Genomic DNA, 20,592 nt, shown 5'->3' with positions numbered 1-20,592 from the left:
TTCTGCAGATATTAATATGCCTTTCAGCGTCACATTTAAATTTTTATGGAGTTTATGCTCTTTGTTGTAATGAAAAATAGATGTCCAGTTAAAGCGCCACGCACGTTTTACCAAAGTAAGCCCAAAATGAAGTAATTGTTCGTCTTATTGGGAGTTTCAGTGTCAACGTTAACGGCTGTGGTGACAGAAACGTTTTATTGCAGGTTGAGAAATTGCTGCTTAAAGCCGCCTTATCATGGTGACTACTGAACCGGAGTGCATTGCACCTCTAGCAACTAAACTCCTGCAAGATAGTTAAAACCGTGGCTACCAACCCACGCCCCAGCCCGAGTATTTCTCCGCGGGTACCCAATACGGACCTCGTGGAACCTCCTACTCTATTGCTAACCTACACTGAAATACTTCAGCACATAAGATTATCTCGCCGGGTCTACCCTCTACCGGCAAAGACACTAGACAAAGGGGAGGAGGTACGCCTCCGCAAGCTACAGACCAACACTTTTAACAACCCACGAAGATTACACGCAATAGATCCAGAGTTATTTGACTCACAATGCAAATTCTGAAGGGAGAAGGCGGACCTGTACCATATGGTGTGGGCATGCCAGCGAAATAAGACTATCACTATAATTAACCAGCCAACGCAGGAGGGGTGGGAGGCAGCTCTGACCAGCTCGGATGCAAGGAGTCAAAAAGAACTCGTCGAAAAAACGCGGACAGCAGCCTACGCTTAATGGGGTTCCGGACTGAGGACTCCACCGCCGCTACAGCCTCGTAAACATTTTCAATAAAATATTTTTACCACCACTACCTGGAGTTGAAAGGAACTGTGGTGGCAACATTTTCGAAGGCGAAACTCTGCGCCTGTGTGCTGTGCGATGTCAGCGCATGTTAAAGATCCTCATGCGGTCTACGTTATTCCAAAACTCTCGACTACAGCACTTCTATCTCATTTTTTTACTCATTCTCCACTGCTGCCTTCACGGTACAGCTGAGGTGTTCTGCGTTACGTCGCCATTAAGAACCATAGTTATCTTCAAGACACCATAAAACGCCTACTTTACATGAGCAGGTATCGCACAATGTGTGGTACAGTATTGGGCGTCACAGACACATGCGAAATACCACCCTGTAGCATCGCTTGGCCGCATATTCCCAAAAAATAACGGCTTAAATTAGGCACCCAAGGACGACTTTGTGCTCGCAAAGGTATATTTTTTCATTTGCATCCTCTTCCTTCTATTCATATTGATCTGTGACTCTCCGTGAGCAAAGCAGCTCACTTTCGAGGGAGCGCGTCCAGTCCCAATGGGTTCACCTGAAGCGCGATGAGATCAGTGTGCCCTCCTGTAGCAGACGACGCGGTTGTCTCCATTCTAGGAGGGAGCGATCAAGCTCCGCGATCAAGCTCGCCTTCGCATCGGAGCTGTTTGCGAAGGCGACGGCTAAACCTCTTCCTTTTGACGCGGTGGCTCCAAAAAGGGTGCCTCAAGTAGGGTTAAGCCCGCGATCTCCGCAATCAAGCACGTGGTTTCATCGGAAATGATTGCGAAGGCCACAGCTAAACCTCCATCATGGATAAGAGGGCGCAGACGGAACGTGGATACAGAGAAGAATACAAGACAAGCGCCGTAGTCCCTGTGTCCACGTTCCGCCTGCGCCCTCTTATCCATCATGAACAGCTTTCAACTAGCCCAACTTTCCATTCTGCTAAACATCCATCATCTGACACGGTGGCTTAAAGATGGCGTGACATTTGCAGTTTAAACTGCAGCGTACCAAGCCCTTAGCCGCATAAAAGCCTCTTACACCATTTTACCATTTCTTTTATTTATTTATTTGTACCCTCAGGGCTTACAAGAAGCGTTATAGAGGGGCTCCAGGGTTACGGTTAAAAGTAGCTCCAGGGTTACGTATAACCTCATCAAAGGAGAGATCGTTAACTGATTCATCCAGTGTGCTGTGGAAATGTTAATCAGATAGGTGTCGTGTAAATGGGGCAATTACACCAAGTTCAAACCAATGAAATGAAAACCAGTGTTCAACAGAAATAACCAGCAATTTCGAACTAGCTCAATTTACCGCCTTAATTTAGCAACTAATTTTGCATCTAAGTCAACTTCACGTTATTTAAAGAAGGTTTCGTTCCGCCAATACCCTATTGTTTTTAACGGCCGTAGGCTTTAGCCGTATGCCTATAACGTTCCCGTATTATTTTGCCCGTGTCGCACTGTTTATAGATTCCTGAATATTTTAGGAGGACTTTGTGCACATTCTAGAATTTTGGACATATCTTAACATGTGAAGGGAAAGTGAAAGAGGGCTATATACCAACATATATTATATAACAAACCAGATTGAGTAATTTAAGATCCTTCTTGAAATAACCAGTCATTGACAATCATAGTTCCCTACCTGCGGTCCATCGCAGTGACGAGGCGTGGATCGAGGCGCTTGTTCATGTACCAGCGAAAGTCGGCCGTCTCAATCCGTTGGCTTGATACGTGAAAGAAGGCCGGCTGCAGGGCTTCGCAGAAGGGAGCCACAAAGACTCGGTTCCCCGTGGCGTCCATGATGATGGCCGCCTCTCCCGCCACCACCTGGCGCAGGGTCCGCTCCGAGTAGACGACCGACTGCGACACCTCGCCCCGCATGGTCACGATTCGGTCGTGCAAGGCGCGGTACGAGTCCAGGCCAGAGAGCTGCGCTATCCACGGCGTGGCAATGAGAGAAACCAGGGCATAACCGAGGATGAGCAGCAGCGGAGTCATAGCATGACAAGCAGTCAAGTGCGCCTGTTGGCGCGTAGGCAACTACGCTGTATGTCCCTATTGAAACGTTCACTCATTGCAGCCAGAAGAACCTGATCTGATGACGGGAGCACACTTGATTAAAGAAGAAAGTGCGCCATTTTAGAATGTGCTAAATCCAAATTTTAACACATTTCCTGCCCACAACTTGTCTTCTGGACAAACTAGACTGGTAACGTATTATTAAGACGAAAGCCTTTTAACAGCTCATGAGTGGCATCCGCAGAAACTGCGTGCTAGATCTGTGTACGAGATGTGTCCGCGGGATTTCCCGGGATTCGGCGGGACATCATCGAGGTTTTGGTATATAGTGACCGTTAGTTATAGTTAGTGATAGATAACGGTGGTCAGTGATGAGAAAGAGAGAGAAAGTTTCTCTCTTCATACCCCTCCCCCTTACATCACCTCTCTTTTAGAAAGGGAGTGATGGAGAGAGCCATTCTCTGTCCTTTTTTCTCTCTGGAGAGGGACTTCCTTATTATCTCTCTCTCTCTGTTTCTCGGAATCATGGGCGCTCCAAGGATCGCAGCAGGGTGGTCAAAATGCTATCTTCTTGTGGCACAGAAGGAGATTAAGCGCTCCCCTGAAATGTTTGTATAGGGAAAATTAGACGGGCGCTCAAGGTTCGCCTTAACAGCAGACAAGAAGCGCTTTCAGCGATAGATTTAATTTTTTGTTTAATTTGTACTTTAAGGAAATGAATGTAGAGTATCTGTACCAGCGCCTTTATAATAGCGTTTTAATTTTGCGAATATTGTGATACTTTCACTGTGTTTAATTTAGTTACTTTCTTGGGGAAAGAAAGGTGCGGTTTCTCACTTCTCAGGGGAAACTGCCAGAGTTGGCAGATGCTATGGGAAGAAAAGGTCTAAATAAACTTAAAATTCAGGCAAAAACGTCTTCAACTGAACATCTCAAGACTGAACTCATTCGTCGCCTGTAATTCTCTGAAGACAAGAAGGTGCGACAACTATAGTCCGCAGAACTTGCCGTGCGCAAGCCTTCGCATCTTCTCCGTCACATGCGTGCTCTCGCGGGCAACATGAAAGGCCAGGATACCTTACTGCGAGCACTTTAGCTTCAGGGATTTCCACCGCACGTCCAGGAAATTCTGCAGGCGGAGCTTAAGCTACTTCTGGACCAACTTGCCGGGATCGCTGATCGTGGCGCCGAGGGTTCTTTGTCGCCCACTGTCCAGGCTGTCGCCACACCGCTGAACATCACAGAGGTCGCGCGCCGTTTCGACGATATCAATCGACAGCTTAGCTCCGTTCATCGACGCCTGGATAAACACTTGCCGACGCGCCACCCGCAAAGCCGTGCCCGTAATACCACCCCGTCGCAGCAGCCGTGGTGACGATGACCGGTGCTACTACCATCGACGCTGCGGGGACAGAGCACGGCAATGTCGACCGCCCTGTTCCGCTGGACATAAGGGAAACGCCAAGGGCAGCTCGTAGACACGCTGCGAGCTGCTAAACTGAATGCCATCGCATGTTCGTCACCGGCCAAATTACAAAGCAGCGGTTCCTTTTCGACAGCTGTTCCGACATCTGCTGCTACCCATGAGCCGACGTTCAAGGTACCCGTCCTCGTACGTCTTTTGAGCTCAGTGCGGCAAACCGGCCCACAATCAAGACTTATGGCTCGCTCCGCCTGCACGTTCAGTTTGAAAATCTACGCCATGGCCTTCATTGGAATTTTGTAATCACTAAAGTGATTGAGCCAATCTCGACTCAGACTTTTTGGCGCACTACAACCTCCTTCCGGACTGCCGGCACGACCATCTCATCGACGCCACAATGGGACATTCTTCACCAGGACAGCAAACGACCACCCACTAGCCAAGCATTAAAATACTCGGTGTTGAAAATCATTCACCCTACCACGCTATTCTAACCAAATGTCCTGGTTTTACGCACCCTAGCGGGTTCCCACGTGATGTACAGCACACCATTGTGGACTAAATTGGACAACCCCAGGCCTCCCGGTTATCTGCCGCGCCTGTTGCCTTTCCCCGGACCGCATTCGCATAACCAAATCAGGGTTCTAAGCCACGCTTGTTGAAGGAATCGTTTTCCGCTCCGACGGGCCATGGGCCTCGCCTATTCATCTTAAGACCAAAGGCTGGCGGCCCTGTGGGGACTACCGTGCCCTAAATGCCCGCACCATTCCGGACAGGTACCCCGTTTGCCATATACAAATCTTCGCCCATCGCATTTATGGCTGCCACGTTTTCTCTTTGCTAGACTTGGTGAAGGCCTACACGCAGATATCCGTCAACCCTGACGACGTTCCGAAAACAGCAATCATTATCCTTTTCGGCTTGTTCGAGTTTCCCTTCATGAGCTTTCGCCTGAGGAAGGCTGGACAAACATTTCAATGCTTTATCGACGAAGTCGTCCACGACCTGTACTTCTACTTCCTTTATCTTGATGACATACTGGTCTTTTCCTGTAACATTGACAAACAGCACAAGCACCTTCGTCTGATTTTCCAACGCTTCGTGACTACGGCTTACTCGTCAATGTCCCAAAGAGTACGCTGGGCGATTCAGGGATAAAATTCTCAGCCATGAAGTTTCATCAGAGGGAACTCGACCTTTGCCTCAACGTATCTCCGACGTGCTAAATTACCCGCAACCGACCACCGCTAAAACATTAGCCGTTTCCTCGTCATGCTGAACTATTAAAGGTGTTCGTTGCCACACGCAGCCGACTACCAGGCTCCCCTCCATGATGCCTTCGCTGGTTTACGAGGAAACCAACCCGTCACGTGAACACCGGCTGTAACGCAACTTTTCGAAGAATACGAAGCTGCTCTCTGCACAGCCACACTTCTCTCTTCTCCTGTGCCATGCGCTCCCTTGGGAATCTTCACGGACGCCTCTAACTTCGCCGTCGGCGCCACCCTTATGCAACGCGTAGACAACACCAGGCATCCCTTGGTGTTCTTCTCCAAGAAACTCTCAGCTCGGAAAACGAGCCCTTCTGCGGCCAGTCCCATCATCGAAACCACGACCCCCGCCCCGTCGAGTTCGCTGGCTTACTACGGAGAACTGGCCTATGCCTTCTCTCAGCGTCGCGACCATCTCCCACTGGTCCAGCAGAACCAGCTCTCGTTCATTGCCCAGCTTACCTCCGACATCCAACATGTCAGCGGGAAGAAAAACGGGGTCGCCGACGCGCTTTCCTGTGTGGCAGCTATCACCTATTCGCAGATAACAGCTGACGTCCTCGTCGAGGCTCATACTACGAACATCAAACTGCAAAAACTTCAGGGCGGGTTATCACTAGAGCTGCAAGAAGTCCCTATACCTGGATCGAAAACGACTATTTACTAAGACATGTGAAAAGCAAGAAGCAGGTCTTACGTGCCCTTTTCCCATCGCCGTGGCCTCTTCAATCAGCTGCATAATCTCAGACATCCCAGCATACGCGCCTTTACACGCCTCGTGGCCAACCGCCATGTCTGGCCCTACAAGCAGCACGATTGCCGCACATAGGCGTGCTCCTGCATTCAATGACAGCGCGCTAGTCATCAGGTATATCACTTCACCACCCGGAGTAAACCCCAGCTGATCGATTTCATCATGTCCACCTTGATATCATAGGGTCTTTTCCCCCAGCTGTATCCTATCGCTACTTCCTCATCACCATTGAACAATATACTCAATGGCCTGAGGCGTGACCTCTCGAGGGAATCACCACGGAAGACGTTGCCTCGGCCTTTTTCGCCGGCGGGATTGTTCGCTTCGGGCCCCTATCGCGTCACCACCTACCAAGGACGACAGTTCGAATAGCACATTTTCAGACTCCTCGGGTGGACCATCGGGTTCCAGCGCTCGAGGATCACTAGCTACCACCTCATGCGCCAACGGGATGATCGAGCGTTTCCACCGACAGTTCACAGCAGCCATCATGTGCCCTCTGGACACAACCTGGCTCGAAGCCATACCAGTCGTCGCCCTATCACGCTACCTTCAATCCGGACATTCAGGCTACACTCGCAGAACTTGTCTACGGGGAACCACTCTGTCTCCCAGGCGAAGTTCATGCTGCACTGCCATCCACCACCGCGGTGTCAGATCCCACCGATTTCATCGCCCGGCTCCGACGCATCATCGCTGCCCTCCAGCCGTCACCTGCAGCTCACCACTGTAAGACTTGCCCTTTCGTCTTCTCTGGCAACGTACATGCACACTTTTCTCTGCGACGATACCGTCCGCAGGCCTTTTCAGCCACCTTACAGGGGACCCTATCCAGTGCTCCTTCGCGACGACAAAACATTCCCCCTGCGCATTAACGGTAACGACGTCCGCGTTTCTATCGATCGGCTGCAGTTAGCCTACATCGATTCCGCCGAACCAGGAAATACCACAGCATCCGCAGGCGTCCATCCACGACCCCTGACATCGCAGCCTGTTTCCGTCACTACACTACATGGACGTCGGGTAGGCTGCACAGATCTTTACAAGCCCTGAGGGCTCTTCACTCTGCGGCACGGGAGGGGGGGGGGGGGGTGATGTTGCGACACACACTGGGAGTTTTCCCGCTCAGCCTCCGCCTAGTTATCATCCGGCACATTGTAACACGGCCACGCTCTGGACTGCGTTACCGATAAAACACAGCGCCATTGCGGCGTAACCTAAGGCACGCGTCCCCGACGGTGGCTGCAAAAACTGGCTGCCCAGCTGGAAGTTTGGCTTTTTCCTTCCGCTACTGAGACAAACGTGGCGTTGGTATGCTCGTGCGCTGCCACCGCTAATCGAATAAACAGTTATTACGTTTTTATGTTCGGATTCGTCCTTGAGGAGAAACATTCCACACGCATTACTACAGAAAAGTCGCCATCAAGCTGAAATTTTTCCCGCAAGCCGCCTGTAAAATTCGCTCGAAAAATCGCCAAACTTGGCAACCCTGCCGGAGTCTAACCCCACCGTTTAGGCTCACTGTGACACCTGCGCTTGTCAGAGGTGCATATGTCGTCTACTGAAATCTCTATGGCATACTAGCCTCCAAATCCGGCTTTTTTCACAAGACCGCTCTGCGCATGCGCGCCTCTCACCTGGTTGAAAACGAACCACCAGCCCTCGCTATGCGCCATTCTTTGCCTCCGCGATCAGCGAAGCCAGAGCTGATCTCGGGGGCCTTACGCAGTTCATTTTCGTTACAAGCGTATGCAGCAGGTTTCGGTAGCTGTCAAGAACTCAGATCGCCGTTTCACAGGCGGCTGCGTCTTCCGAGGATGTTTTCAACCAGCAGTAGACTAATTTTCAACCCCTCCCAGAGGGCGCCCCCTTTTGTAAAAAAAGGCGGATTGACGAGGAGATGGATGCGGAATATGAAGGCAAATAGTATGACACAACCCTGGACACTGTGCCTAGTTGCGTCACAAATTTGATCAGAAATTCGGTGCACTTCTACGACACCGTTTTTCTCAATGGATCGGACTATACATATATAACAACACCAATCTAGGATGTAAGCAAGATGCGAAGGCGCTTATGGCACGTAACGCTCATAGAAATTCATAGAAATAAAAGTTTTCTAAGATGAGTTTTAATATCTCGGCGGGAATCTGACATCGGTCCTAGGTGCACAGAAACCACACATATAGGCCTAGAGAAGTTCGTGAAAGTATGAGGGGTCATTTCAAAGGCGGAATATTTTTGACACACCGTGAAATATGTGAGTGTAGGGGTCGAGAGCGCGTCCCATAAAGCAGATGTAAACACAACCTACACAAATATTTCGCTCGTTTCGCAGAGCGTCAAAAAAAAAAGCGGACCTCTTTCAGTTGTTAAGAATTTGCTGGTGTTTTAAAAATAGGCGTAACAAAGAACGTCATTTTGCAGTCATATATTTTAAAACGCGGCGATATATGGATGGTGTGAATCCAAACTACTAAAAAGCTCACTATCTTCTAGGACTTCCTCGGAATCGCGCAAACTTTTCGTGTAGTCCGGCATGCCATGGAGGCCGATACATGTCTGCGAAAATAATGCTGTTCAAAGTAGAGCTTCTGGATCATAGTAGGGAAACTCCGCTTATAAAAGTGTCTGGTTTTACTGCGAACTTGTCGGGTGCACACGAACTGTCGCGTCGTCTAGAAGCTGTTACTAGAAGCTTTATGCTATTACCGTCGTTGCCTTCTGGAAATCATTCTTTTGATTTCTTCGTTCTCATCTTAATTACCTCTACGGCTGTTATGTGTAAGACATTTTGCTCTGCAACTCTTGAACATATTGTATTCATCCGGTAGTTGTAGACTTATAAAAAATCTGAGTCTGCATTTTAGACACAGTTTCCTTTAATGGCCTTAGGCGGCGCCACTATTCGTAGACACCCGAATTTTGACCCAACAAAGCCACCATTTTTCTATACATGGGCCCTACGGGAGGTTTCGCGACTTTTTGCACTGAATGCAGATGAACGGACGTCACGACTAAGAAACCGCGCCCAGCAGCAGACGACGAACGTCGTGTTCACAGAAACAAGAGACTTCGCGGATACCCAAGCTGGCCGCTGATATCGCCGACGCCATCGTCTGCAACAGTGCACACGTCTGTTTCGTTTCCTTGCCTTGCTGTTTTAGAACTAAATATTTAACGCTATGCTGTCTAGGTTGTATAAGTTTTAATTACAGTACTAGTAAGCAAATTTAGAGCATGCAGCTGCCAGTTGGGCTATAGGAACAGCTTACATGTTTCAGAGAAGCACGTAGAGGGCAGTGAGCGTTTAAGGAGTACGTCCGGCTACTCTACAGACATTCATCGGGGAATTTAAAAAAAAAAAAAAAAAAAAAAAAAACATTCCCTTCGAAATGACACAGCATAGTTTGTCCCACTGTTCTTCAAAGCACTCGCCAACATAAAACGACTGGCTGCCTACATTTGTCCCATGTGCAACGTAAACAAATGTTTGGGTACATTTTGCTTATATCTGTTTCTGTTGGTTGCGTCATGGACTCGCACTGCCGTACGTTTCTGCGCATCTAAAATATTTTACCTTTAAAATGACGTGTAAAACTTTCATAATCTGCTGAAGAATATATGTTCCTGCGTACTCTCCACCAGCTAACGACACCATAGGCGTGCTGCGAGTTCAGGGAACTGCTTTAATAGTTTGCTTTTCAATGTATTCCAAGTATATTTCTTTTTCATGTGTGTGACGTCATGCTGGAAGGTAATTTTCACCTATCACTGACAGGTCTGCATGTTTTACAAGACGCGTTAAGTATAAGACACTGCTATTAGAGAAGTATATATACGATAAAGCATCATATCGTCACTTCGGTGCTGTGTATTAGCAGGTCTGGAACGTGGCATGTAAGGAGCACTTGCCTTAAGCATGTTCATCAGCGGCGTGGCCGTCAACGTGAGGGGGCGGATGGGGGGCCGCTTTTCCAGCATCTGCTCCAGGGTGTCGATGCGAGGAGCAGGGGAGCGGATAAGAAGGGCAGCCTTAACCTGCGCCGCACGCACGACAGGGGGAGGAGTGACATAAAGTGGTATCGCGAAGACAAGCGATTACAAGATATACAACCTGGTTCGTTACCAAGACTCAGAAGTGCGTCCTGCACAGGGTCGTATGAATAAAAGCGGCTTATGCACAGCCAACCTAGTTTCTTTAATCTTAGGTGGATTCACTTTTGTGCTCGGAACAATGACCTTTGTTCACGCCGATGTAAAAACGGAGTTCTAAAAGGTCAATGCAGCCGTTATGAGCAGCGCCCTGGATCAGGAAAGGAAGGAGGACAAATCAGGCAAATGCCTTACTTGCCGACGAAAGGTATTTTTTGTTTTACTAAAATGCACTGACATCGATATTTGCTATGTACACAGTACTCAGCAATAGTTATTTCATGATCTATCGTTATGTTTGTCGACATGCGTCAGTATATCTTCCTGTCCGCCACGTAAAACATGATCCCGCCTGAATTACTTCTCAAGAGTTCACATGATTTTATTCCGTGCTTGGTTTACACATATCGTATGGAAGGCTGACAGTCATCTTGAAACACAGTGCGGTTGGCAGCAGAGGTCATTTAGTTGTGACAGTAATCCTGAGGACGTGTTCGGTTTACCACCATCAAACTTTTTTAGGATGGCAGCATCATCCAAATGAACATCTTGTTTCCTGGCTAATCTCTGTTTCTCAGTTGTAAATTAGCTTGACTTCTAAAACACAATGTCGTCGCGCAGCTCGGGCCTCATATCTTTCTTTATAAGCAATACTCTGAACATCAGAACATCATCTACACGGATGCTTCACGAAATACAGACAATCTTCACATCGACACTGCCGTGTTCACAGACATTCGCTGCTAAACATTCGATGCGGCTGCCATCCAATGCACTAGTATCACCGAGGCCGAATGCTTGGCCATCACACTCGCTGTCGCAGACATCAGTACACACACCACAATATGCACACACTCCCAAACAGCATACCGATATCTCCTGCGAGGCATCCTCCCACTCTCATCCGCTAGAACACTCTACACTCCCTAACCATCCCAATCACCATCTGATGGGTACCTGGTAATCAGGACATCCTGGACTAAGGGGCCCTCCCGGGAGTGTCTGACTCCATTTTATTAAAGTTTTTCCTCCTCCTTCTACAGCACAGCATTTATTTTACTTTAACGGGATTCACGTTGTATTTTCACTCACTTGACCGGTGATGTACTGACCGATGACGAAGGTGCCTGTCATCCATGCGATGAATAGAATCCGTGATGCTGCGGTCTTCAACCGACTAGTGCTTGTGGCTGGGTGCAATAACATTAAAATATAATGATTGTTCATCATGACATGCAAATATCGAGCGTGTTTAACATAATATACAAAGCTTGCGATGGTGCAGCTTGCGATGGTTCCTAGAAAGATTGCGCTTAAGTGACGGGTAAATGGCAATAAGCAATAGCTCGAACACAAACGTTTAAAGCAGAATAGGGAACAAAATGTTTAGTTATTAAGCCTCACAGGCTGCAGTAGTAGGCAGTGCCGAATAGCCAGAAGCTGAATTTTTCTAATCTGATGGAATTCTTGTAATGCACACTTTATTGCGATACCACACAGATCGCACTTTCTCAGGGCATCACTTAAGGTGACTGGTCGCATTCTTTTCCGAAGTGCACTGTTGGCTTCGGTCATTGCGAAAATTTCTTGCAAGACAGCAAATGTTTCTTCAGTCGTACCCCGAAAAGAGGTTGAATAAAAAAAAATCCGTTTTTCCACAGTAAATTGCTATAGTCCCAGCGCAATTCCTACAGAGCCACCACTGAAGGCCTAGTGGCGCCAGCAGAAGACAAGGTCAAGTCTCTTTTTGCCTTACCAGTCATACGTATATGAGTTTTCGATTGTGCAGAGTGTACGATAACGTCTTATCCGGGCACAACGGTCGGGGAGCGGAATAAAAAACGAATATTTAACTCTTGTCTACATCCGCTTCTTTGTGGTGTTCCCCAAGGTACAGTCAGTGGTCACTTGTTTCTCAATATTAGGTAATGCTTTAATGACTGGCTGTGTAGGAAACCAGCATGCAGAAAAAGAAATAATTATCTCTTTGGACACGAATGAGACTGTTTTGAGGGATTTACTGTACGAATAATAAAGTTTTCATTGGCCAGCCAAGACCGAGCAGCACAGGTAGATGTCGGCCTAGTTTCCGCCTCGTAGCAGTTAAATGCATTGCTAACTCTGAGCCAACAGCAGGACCCAGGTGAATTTAAGTGACCACTTACATTTCAAGAGGAGGGATTCGGCGTAAATCCAGAACACTGCTTTCAAGGCAGGTATCCGTGGCTGGTTTGTGTGAATCAATGACCAGGTGGTCAAGAGCACCAACACTGCCATAGACGCGAACAGCAGCGCCATCGTCTGTTTTGAAGGCAAAGAAAGGCGGGCAACATGTTACAAGGTATCAGTGAGGGGGTGCAGTTCACCTTCGCTAGAGATGCTTCATGCATCTGGGTTCTTTTGATCGATAGCTTATGCAGCTCGTTCGGTCTAAAAACCGTTTGCGTAGTAGTAGTTGGCTGGCTTCTGGGGTTTAACGTCCCAAAGTGACTCAGGATATTAAAGACACCATAGTGGAGGGCTCCTGAAATTTCAGACACCTGGAATTCTTTAACGTTCCCTCGGGCGACCTGCTTTTCCCGTCCATCGAAAAGTGGCCGGCGCGGCCGGGATCGGATCTTGTAACCTTGGGCAAAGCAGCCGAGGGCCCTAACTACTGCACCCCCAAGGCTGGACAGTAGTAGTATAAGCAGTAGTGGTATTAGTAGTGCAGTAGTAGTAGTCGCACCCTTCGTCGCACCCTATTCTGTGCCGACGTGGGAGCTGCCCTCTACACCTGGCGCCTAGCCGAGTGTCCTCCAGGACCCCTACTGTGGGAAATAAAGTTTTACCAAACCAAACCAAACCCTTCGTCGGAAATAATAAGGGGTTGCGTAATTTGTGGTTCTAGTGATCGATGATTAATTGCTGTGCGATGAACGATGATGAGTTAATGAAATCAATAATATTAAATAAATAATTAAAGAAATAAACATGAGAAAAAAACTGAAAAAAAGAGGTACAGAGGAGTCAGAATGTTCAGCATGAGCAGTCATTGCTTGATGACGTTAATTAAAATTTAGGGTGCCTGATTGATAAAGTAGTGAATTGAAATAATTAAAAATTGAAACAGAGAGTTCAAAGTGTTAAATATTTCAGAATGAACCTTATAACGGGACAGCAGTGGCAGATTCCATCTGCGGCTCCCCTTGCGTATCCTCATGAGCCTGTATGTATTTTGTGGGTCGCTTAACCACAAATCACTCAATTTGTGCTTCTATTGTTCGACAGATACGCATTAAAACACAGTCGTACGCTGCCAGAAAATGTGCAATACAGTTCAAAGCACAATATAAAATCCCTCTTACAACAAGCCATACGAACGCGTCTCAATCGCCTAGAGGCAGCTTGTCTGGCTTGGAATCTAAAGGTTCCGATGTGTTTGACTCTCAATTTGAAGCAGCTACGCTCAAGTTGGCAGCTTTTGCCTAGTTGAACAATCTGTTTTCGGCCATTTTATACTTTCAGCCTTCCTCTGCTAAATACAAAATCATGATTTTTCGCACACAAGGCTGACAACGCCGACGGCGACATCGCTCAATTACTTTGCAGAGAGCCGAGGTTCACTTCTCACGTCCCAAAGAAAGCCACAAATGATAGAGGCATGTACCGTATTTACACGTATATAATGCGACAAGGAATATGTCGTGGAGGGGAAATATGCGTCTGAAAAAAAGGGAAAAATATTACTAATATAACACCAGCTTACGATTATCACGCGAAATCGTAACTGTCACCCTTTACTGATCAGGTCAAGTACAACATGAAGAGTCGTGCAGGCCTGGCACGTCCGAAGACGTCGATGTGAAGTCTCCAGCTCCAGTACCTACAGCGCCGTCGTCCGGTTTTTGCTCACTGCCCCATTCCGGCTTTTCCTCACAGCCATTTAGTCTTTTACCCGCTCCGAATTACAACCCTAATGTTGAGAAAAAGTCATTTTCTCCTCTCATCTTGCGATTTGAGTGTGAGCGTTATCTTGACGCACAGCCAGTAAATAAATGCATTATATTCGAACTTCGGTTGCCAATATAACATGAAGTGCGTTCTCAGTATTGTCATGTCTAGAAAGAAGAAAACTCGCGTTGCAATCACGTATATACAGCACTAGTATCATAATATCAGCAATGCTAGTAACATATTCAGGTTGAAAGAGGTGCATTAAAGCTGAGTTTAAAATATTCCGCAGCCCAAATATGCCCTTAGACAGTAGCGCTCACCATCGGCGGGAAGGAGTCCGTGGAGGAGAAGGCCCCGGTGAGGTAGGGTCTGCGCAGTCCGCTCAGGATGGGCACATCTTCGTAGATGTGGGCTTCGGCAGCGTACACGAAGCGCAGGTAGTCCACCTTCAAAGAGAACGGACCCACGGCCACGTCTGCCTCCTGCGCGCAGTGGAGTGCGGTTAGCACAAGGCCTGGTGCCAATATTGAAGACATGTCTTCCACGTCACTACCACTCGTTGTGCATATTCTACCGCAATGCTCGATTATCTTAATAAGGCATACATTGACGAATGATTAATAATATTCTTCGCAGGTTAAATCTACACTTTGCATGCTAGATTGCCTATTTCCGGACCCAAGCCCGACTAATTTAAACCTCGGCTATTCTTCGCACCGTATACAGTCTGATAAATAATAGTAGAGTTAGTACTAGTGTCTCCTAAATCAATTTTGTTTCCCTCACATACTGCAAGGTTTCCGTTCCACGCATTACACATACATTATAAATGCATTTTTGTTGTCTTAATTTTACGTTAAACATTAACTATGGCTCCCCCGTTTTCCGCGCTGTTTTCTGTTTTCTTTGCGGGGTTCATTCTGTCTTTTCGTGAATAATTGAAGAAATGCTGATTGTAGTGCAATGTCTTAAGGTTGTGTTCTAAAGCTGCATAGTGCCTCTGAGGTGCGAAATCAACTTCGAATTTGAACATGCCTCCACGAGTGTTACATTATGTATACTGAGAGTAATTGCCTGTACAACAGGCGGTATAGAACAAAAATTCATTTGTTGGTGGAGCTGTGGAGGTTCGGCCATAGGTGAGGAGGAAAGCCGTACTGTTTTGTTGTCGTTAAAATTGCATGCATAACTGATGTTTGTGTCTTGTCCACCCTCACTTATAAGTAAGATAGTGGGAAAGTAACCAAAAGGCAAATTTATTTAGAGAGCAACGCTGCTAGATACGGGAATGAAAGTTTCAGGGGTAACGTTAAGAGATAGGAACGATGCACTGTGTGTTAGTGAAAAGTCAAGAGATAAGGAATGTCTGAGTTAAATCAACATTATAAAATGTCGTACAGGATATAGGTACCGTTTGTGAGGCATGTATTGACATCTATATGACCTCCAAACAAGAGAGAGAACTCTGACATAAAAAAGTAGCTATGATTTACCTTGTGGTTAAACCTAGAGTTACCCGAGAGCAATTTGCAAGTCTACGCTTAGGTTTGGTTTGAAAGTAAAGACATGGCTTTTCCAGACAGTAGTTTACTGTATGGTTTCAGCTTCAGTTATGCCATAGGGGAGTCAATTAACGTATGAGCAACCCTTGCCCCTCGTTGCTGATCCTTCTCATTCGGGTGTAGAAGACGTCTAGTTGTATGACGTCGTCTCTACGTCGAACGCCGGGGCACACCGCGCAGGGTTAGTACGAGCTTCTACTAAATATTTTTGTTTCATTCACATACTGCAGGGTTTCACTTCCACTAATTATACGTACATTATGAATGCAACGTTCTAACGAACCTTCTGTCCCAGCAAATCGCTGTTATCGTTCGCCTCTACCAGCTACCGAGTTACGCATTCTTCTTTTCTTCTTATTCTTGTTTTCTTCTCCTTTCTTCGCTCGTCAGACAGGTACGGCGAAATGGCAAGACTGGCCAATGTAGCTCTCTTTACAAAAAAAAAAAAAAAAAGCAGCGAAGCCGGCAGGTGCGTTGATGAGACCGGTAAAGTTGCATAATTTGGGCAGTCGCAGCCAGAAAAGGAGAGGGTTATTCGAAAATTAAGTGTGGCTGCTTTTCTCGCGAAGCCTACGCAGCCATGCTGCTGGACCGGGTTTTTCATCGACAAAATATACTGCTTTAGATCCCATATGTCAGCTCAGAATATCTTGCTTAAACTTCGAGAAGACGTCATACTCGCCAAGCATAGACAGGGCAATCGTTGCGGCTTGACGTGAGGGCAGTGTTCGAGAATGTAAAACGCGGATTCTCTCTAACCTCAGCCTCACCAACTGCCAAGAGCGTTTGCCTATATCCAGGACTTCCTATCCCAGCGGCGGGCCCTCCTCCGGATAGATGATCAGGAGTAAGATCTTACCGTATCTGGGTATACCAGATATACACTCCAATGCTGTGCATTCGCCCTTGCTGTTGAACATAGCCATGATGGACCTCCCCAAAAACTGCAGCAGATGGAGGGGGTGCACCATGCACTATGTGCCGATCTCAAGCAGTACAAGCCATTGACCCAATATAGGGCTTTGTGGGCAACGAACTGGTCCTAAGTAGGCTGAGCATTGCCAACACAGGACCAATACTGGGCTGATGCTTTGCACTGCCTGGAATGACGTCACCTTCTGGGCCAGCACAGGATCAATCTGAGCCATGGAGGAGAGCCTCCAGCAGGCAGGCACTATAGTAGAGACATGTGCTAACGCATACGGGCTCATCTGCGCCCCCACCAAATCGAAACTGCTACACATTCGCGCCGCCAAGACCGATCGCACCTCGATAGATGTCTCCCTGCGCGAGGGGCCTGTGCGTGACGTGGATGAGGCCTGGGTCTGGGGCCTCCATATTCACCGTTGGCTCAAAGCAGACACTACAATCGCTAAACTTAAGCGTACTGCGGACAGGATGGGCCACATCCTGCGGTGGGTATTGAACCGGTGCGGGAGTGTCCAGGTACACGATGCACTTCATCTTGTGCAGGTCCACATTACCAGCCGCGTTCTATTTTCTACCCCGTACGTACACATCAGCGCCGTCAATCTGCGAAACTCGACGTCATAAGTAGAAAAGTAGTGAAGCGGGCATTGGACCTCCTGATCACAACTTCCATGGGCTTACTTCTCGGTCTGGGGGTGCTTTGCCCCTTCTGGGATTTGCGGGACGCCCATACTGTTAGCCAGTACGTAATCTTGGCGCAGACGGGGTCAGGATAACGTATTCTCAAGCACCTCAAAATCGCACTACCTTGTGTTCCGAAGGATGTAACTCGCCGTATCCCGGAGGGTTGGTGTCAAAAGGTGCGGGTATACTCTGTCTTACGCAGTATGAATCCGGACCTCCACGAAGGCCGTCGCTCAGCTCGCGCGCGTGCTCTGCACTTTAAACACGGCTCCAAAACAGGGGTCACTACGTCGATGAGGCTGGTCCGACCCGCTCGGGCCACTGCACGGTGGCGGTAGTGCACTCCAACGCATAGGTCAATGGGCTCTCTCTCCGAGCCGAGCATGCTCATGGGGCCGATGAAGTTGAAATTGTCTTTGTGGTTTCTGACCTCCCAATGCCGAACTGTCATCACCAACTCGAGGTTCGGCTGTGAAAATTTTATGCTAGGTGAGGTGGGCACACTGGCTCGCCGCTTGCTTCACAATGCGGTCAGCGACTTGGTACCTCAGCCTAGCGCATCTTGTGGGCTACGGCCCACCAGGGACTAGGGAACGATGTGCAAATGTCGCTGCTCGCGCGCTCCAAATATTAAACAAAAATTCCCACACTGTGAAGGGAGTCGTTGCTCTTTATCCCACAGGGTGGGCGCATCTCACCAATTGAGGCCGGCGTTCGCCATCTTCGCGGCTCGTGTCCTCTCATTAAAGGAAATAAAATGTTTCAGAAGCAAGCAAGCTGCTGCTGCAGCTGATTCTGAATTGTGTGTACTGTTTACGCTTTGATCACGGTACGGCTTGCTATGTTAAATCAATACATATCGGTAATTGAGCACCGTGAGAAATTAGTGATTCGTAACAAAACGCAGGACTGTTATGAGTTTGCGCCAAGCGCGTGTTTCGGCCGCATTCTGTCCACTCCGTATTTTATGGCTGCTAGAAAAGAATAATCACGGCGAGAGAGATAGAGAGAAAGAGAGAGAGAGAGAGTTAGCTATGCGTACGTTTCTCTGCAGCATTCCGAGGGCACCGGTGAAGTTGCCGTCGTCCAACAGGTTCCCCCAGTAGGAATCGACGCTGTCGAGCACCTCGTAGCTGCGTTATACGAATCGGCGATGGGCACACAACAAGACACGTTTTATTTTCCCCATGCACGCAAAGCTTGAGCCGAGAGACTGAGAACAGACTGTTGTGCTCAATGCGTGCTGACTTAATTTGAATGTAATGTGTTACCATTCCCAGAAAGGTAACTTTTTATGGTTATTTTAATAGTGATCGCATTTCTCGCTGTCTATCTGGAGTACTGAAGTTATATTAAGACAACAGCTGTCTAAATTGCGAAATGATTTATAGAGCTCTAACACAAATACAGATCCAAGCTTTGTACCGTTGAACAGTTAATGACCTCAGTGCAAAGAGCAGGCATATCTTCGTAGTTTTTGAGGCACTGGTCGTTAAATGGGATGGATAAAAGCCATACAAGCAGTTTACGTAACAAACATCCAACCTTTCATGCAATGCTCGACTTGCTTTGCTTTATTTACCATCTCTGTTGCATTTAAGTATTGTTCAATGGCGATGTATCTGGAAACCTGAAATATGTGTCTGTGGAAGTTCTAGTGTGTCAGCTTATTGAGGAGTTTTTATGAAACGACAAGTAGTGTAAACTCTAACTTTTCCTTTTATTGTTTCTTGCGTAAACATTCTGCATTAGGAAGGCCGACAGACTCGCTTGCGAGACATGTGAGGAACATGAGGAGGCTATTTGACATCTAAGTGAGTTTTCAGAGCGGCAGCTTCATTGAGCGGAAAAGTCTAGCGCCGTTCCGTGCGAGTGTTTGGCATTAATTTCACCATGGTAAGTACCACAGTAGGACTACGTGTTTGCTGCGCGTTGATATTGATAGTCAGGGCTGAGTTAAGAGAGTGCTGAAAAAAAAAAGGTTTCGTGGTAGGGGTGCCGAACATGGCGCAGTATTGGCGTCGAAGTTTAACAGAGGTATTTATCATGATGAAAAAGTGGGAATGTCGTCAGCCTTTCTTACCCTTTCGGCAGCTAAAGTGCACTGGCTGGATGTAGTGGCATTGTTGAAGCGTTTGAAAGTGCGTCCCACCGAGGGTGGTGCCAACGAAGATGGGTATGACAATACGACGCGACATTGGTGAATGAGGATCCAGCTACTTGCGTGATGTACTAGAACGTATACGGTCAACGTAATCGTGTTGATCGTGCAGCACAGATTTATCGCTTCAATAAACATGCTAAACCAAGCTCCCGGTCATCAAACTAAGGTCAACTGTATGTTAAACACTGCTAATTCATATCTTTCTTGAAATTACTCTGATAACTTTATGCTTTCCTGAAAGTGCAACAGCGCGCCTTTTCAAAACGCACACAGAGAGGAAAGAGCCTGTCCTATATCTTACTTTCTATATGCGTGTGCTCATATGTGGTTCTGTACATTAAAAAATGCTTAAAGAACCAGCCTAGGCAAGTTCCGGGTGAGTGCACTGTTTTTCACAACGAAAGGAGTACACGGTGCGGTAATGTTTTTAGTTACAGTTTTACAGCTTCGCTGGGTGGATGGAAGATGCTGGGGTCGCGCGAATTTGCGGCGTTGGAGCCGCTCTTTTCAACATATATGTATATATCGTCTGCTGGTGTTGCAGCTCCGTTCACTGCAGTAACGGCAGACTACATATTTTCAAGGCTTGTTGGCGCGAATAGTGTCCGTAAGGGTTGTAAAACTTCCTCTGATGTGAATTGTGTGCCCTTGATGACTTGTAGCGACTATTGCGCATGGCAGTCTGCATTGCGCCCGGCTGCTCATTAAGTGGCAGCAAAATTATGCCACCAAGCATCACTTTATTTTTTTCCTAGTACAACGCAAGTAGTTGCGAATCTCTCTTAGGTCAGCGCTGGTGTTTCGCGCCACTCCTACTCTTTGCCAATAATCCAGCGCGAATTTAAGAGCTAAAAATGAAAGGGATTCAGAAAGCTAGGTTTCATGCATGGCTATTGGGGCAGAGATACTCGAATTACCAAT

At 47.4% G+C, this 20,592-nt stretch overlaps 1 protein-coding gene across 5 annotated transcripts in view; it reads right to left on the bottom strand.

The window, feature by feature from the left end:
- The window catches only part of LOC146173652 (glutamate receptor U1-like), a 138,322-nt gene that overhangs the window by 5,911 nt on the left and 111,819 nt on the right, over nucleotides 1-20,592 (bottom strand). For 4 of the 5 annotated variants that reach the window (XM_084584833.1, XM_084584835.1, XM_084584831.1 and 1 more), the window contains 6 exons: nucleotides 18,550-18,640; nucleotides 14,652-14,813; nucleotides 12,561-12,696; nucleotides 11,488-11,585; nucleotides 10,156-10,281; nucleotides 2,416-2,702 (listed from right to left, as the gene is read on the bottom strand). In XM_084584833.1, the coding sequence (XP_084440959.1) occupies nucleotides 2,416-2,702; nucleotides 10,156-10,281; nucleotides 11,488-11,585; nucleotides 12,561-12,696; nucleotides 14,652-14,813; nucleotides 18,550-18,640 (900 nt within the window). The remainder of the gene's footprint in view (nucleotides 1-2,415; nucleotides 2,703-10,155; nucleotides 10,282-11,487; nucleotides 11,586-12,560; nucleotides 12,697-14,651; nucleotides 14,814-18,549; nucleotides 18,641-20,592) is intronic. The other variant, XM_084584834.1, reaches the window with a different exon arrangement.

This window comes from Amblyomma maculatum, chromosome 11 (assembly GCF_055883805.1).
Source record: "Amblyomma maculatum isolate TAMU_Amacu chromosome 11, ASM5588380v1, whole genome shotgun sequence".
Lineage (NCBI taxonomy): Eukaryota > Metazoa > Arthropoda > Arachnida > Ixodida > Ixodidae > Amblyomma > Amblyomma maculatum.
Note: the sequence above shows the minus strand (reverse complement) of the source record. Positions and strands in the feature narration are given on the sequence as shown.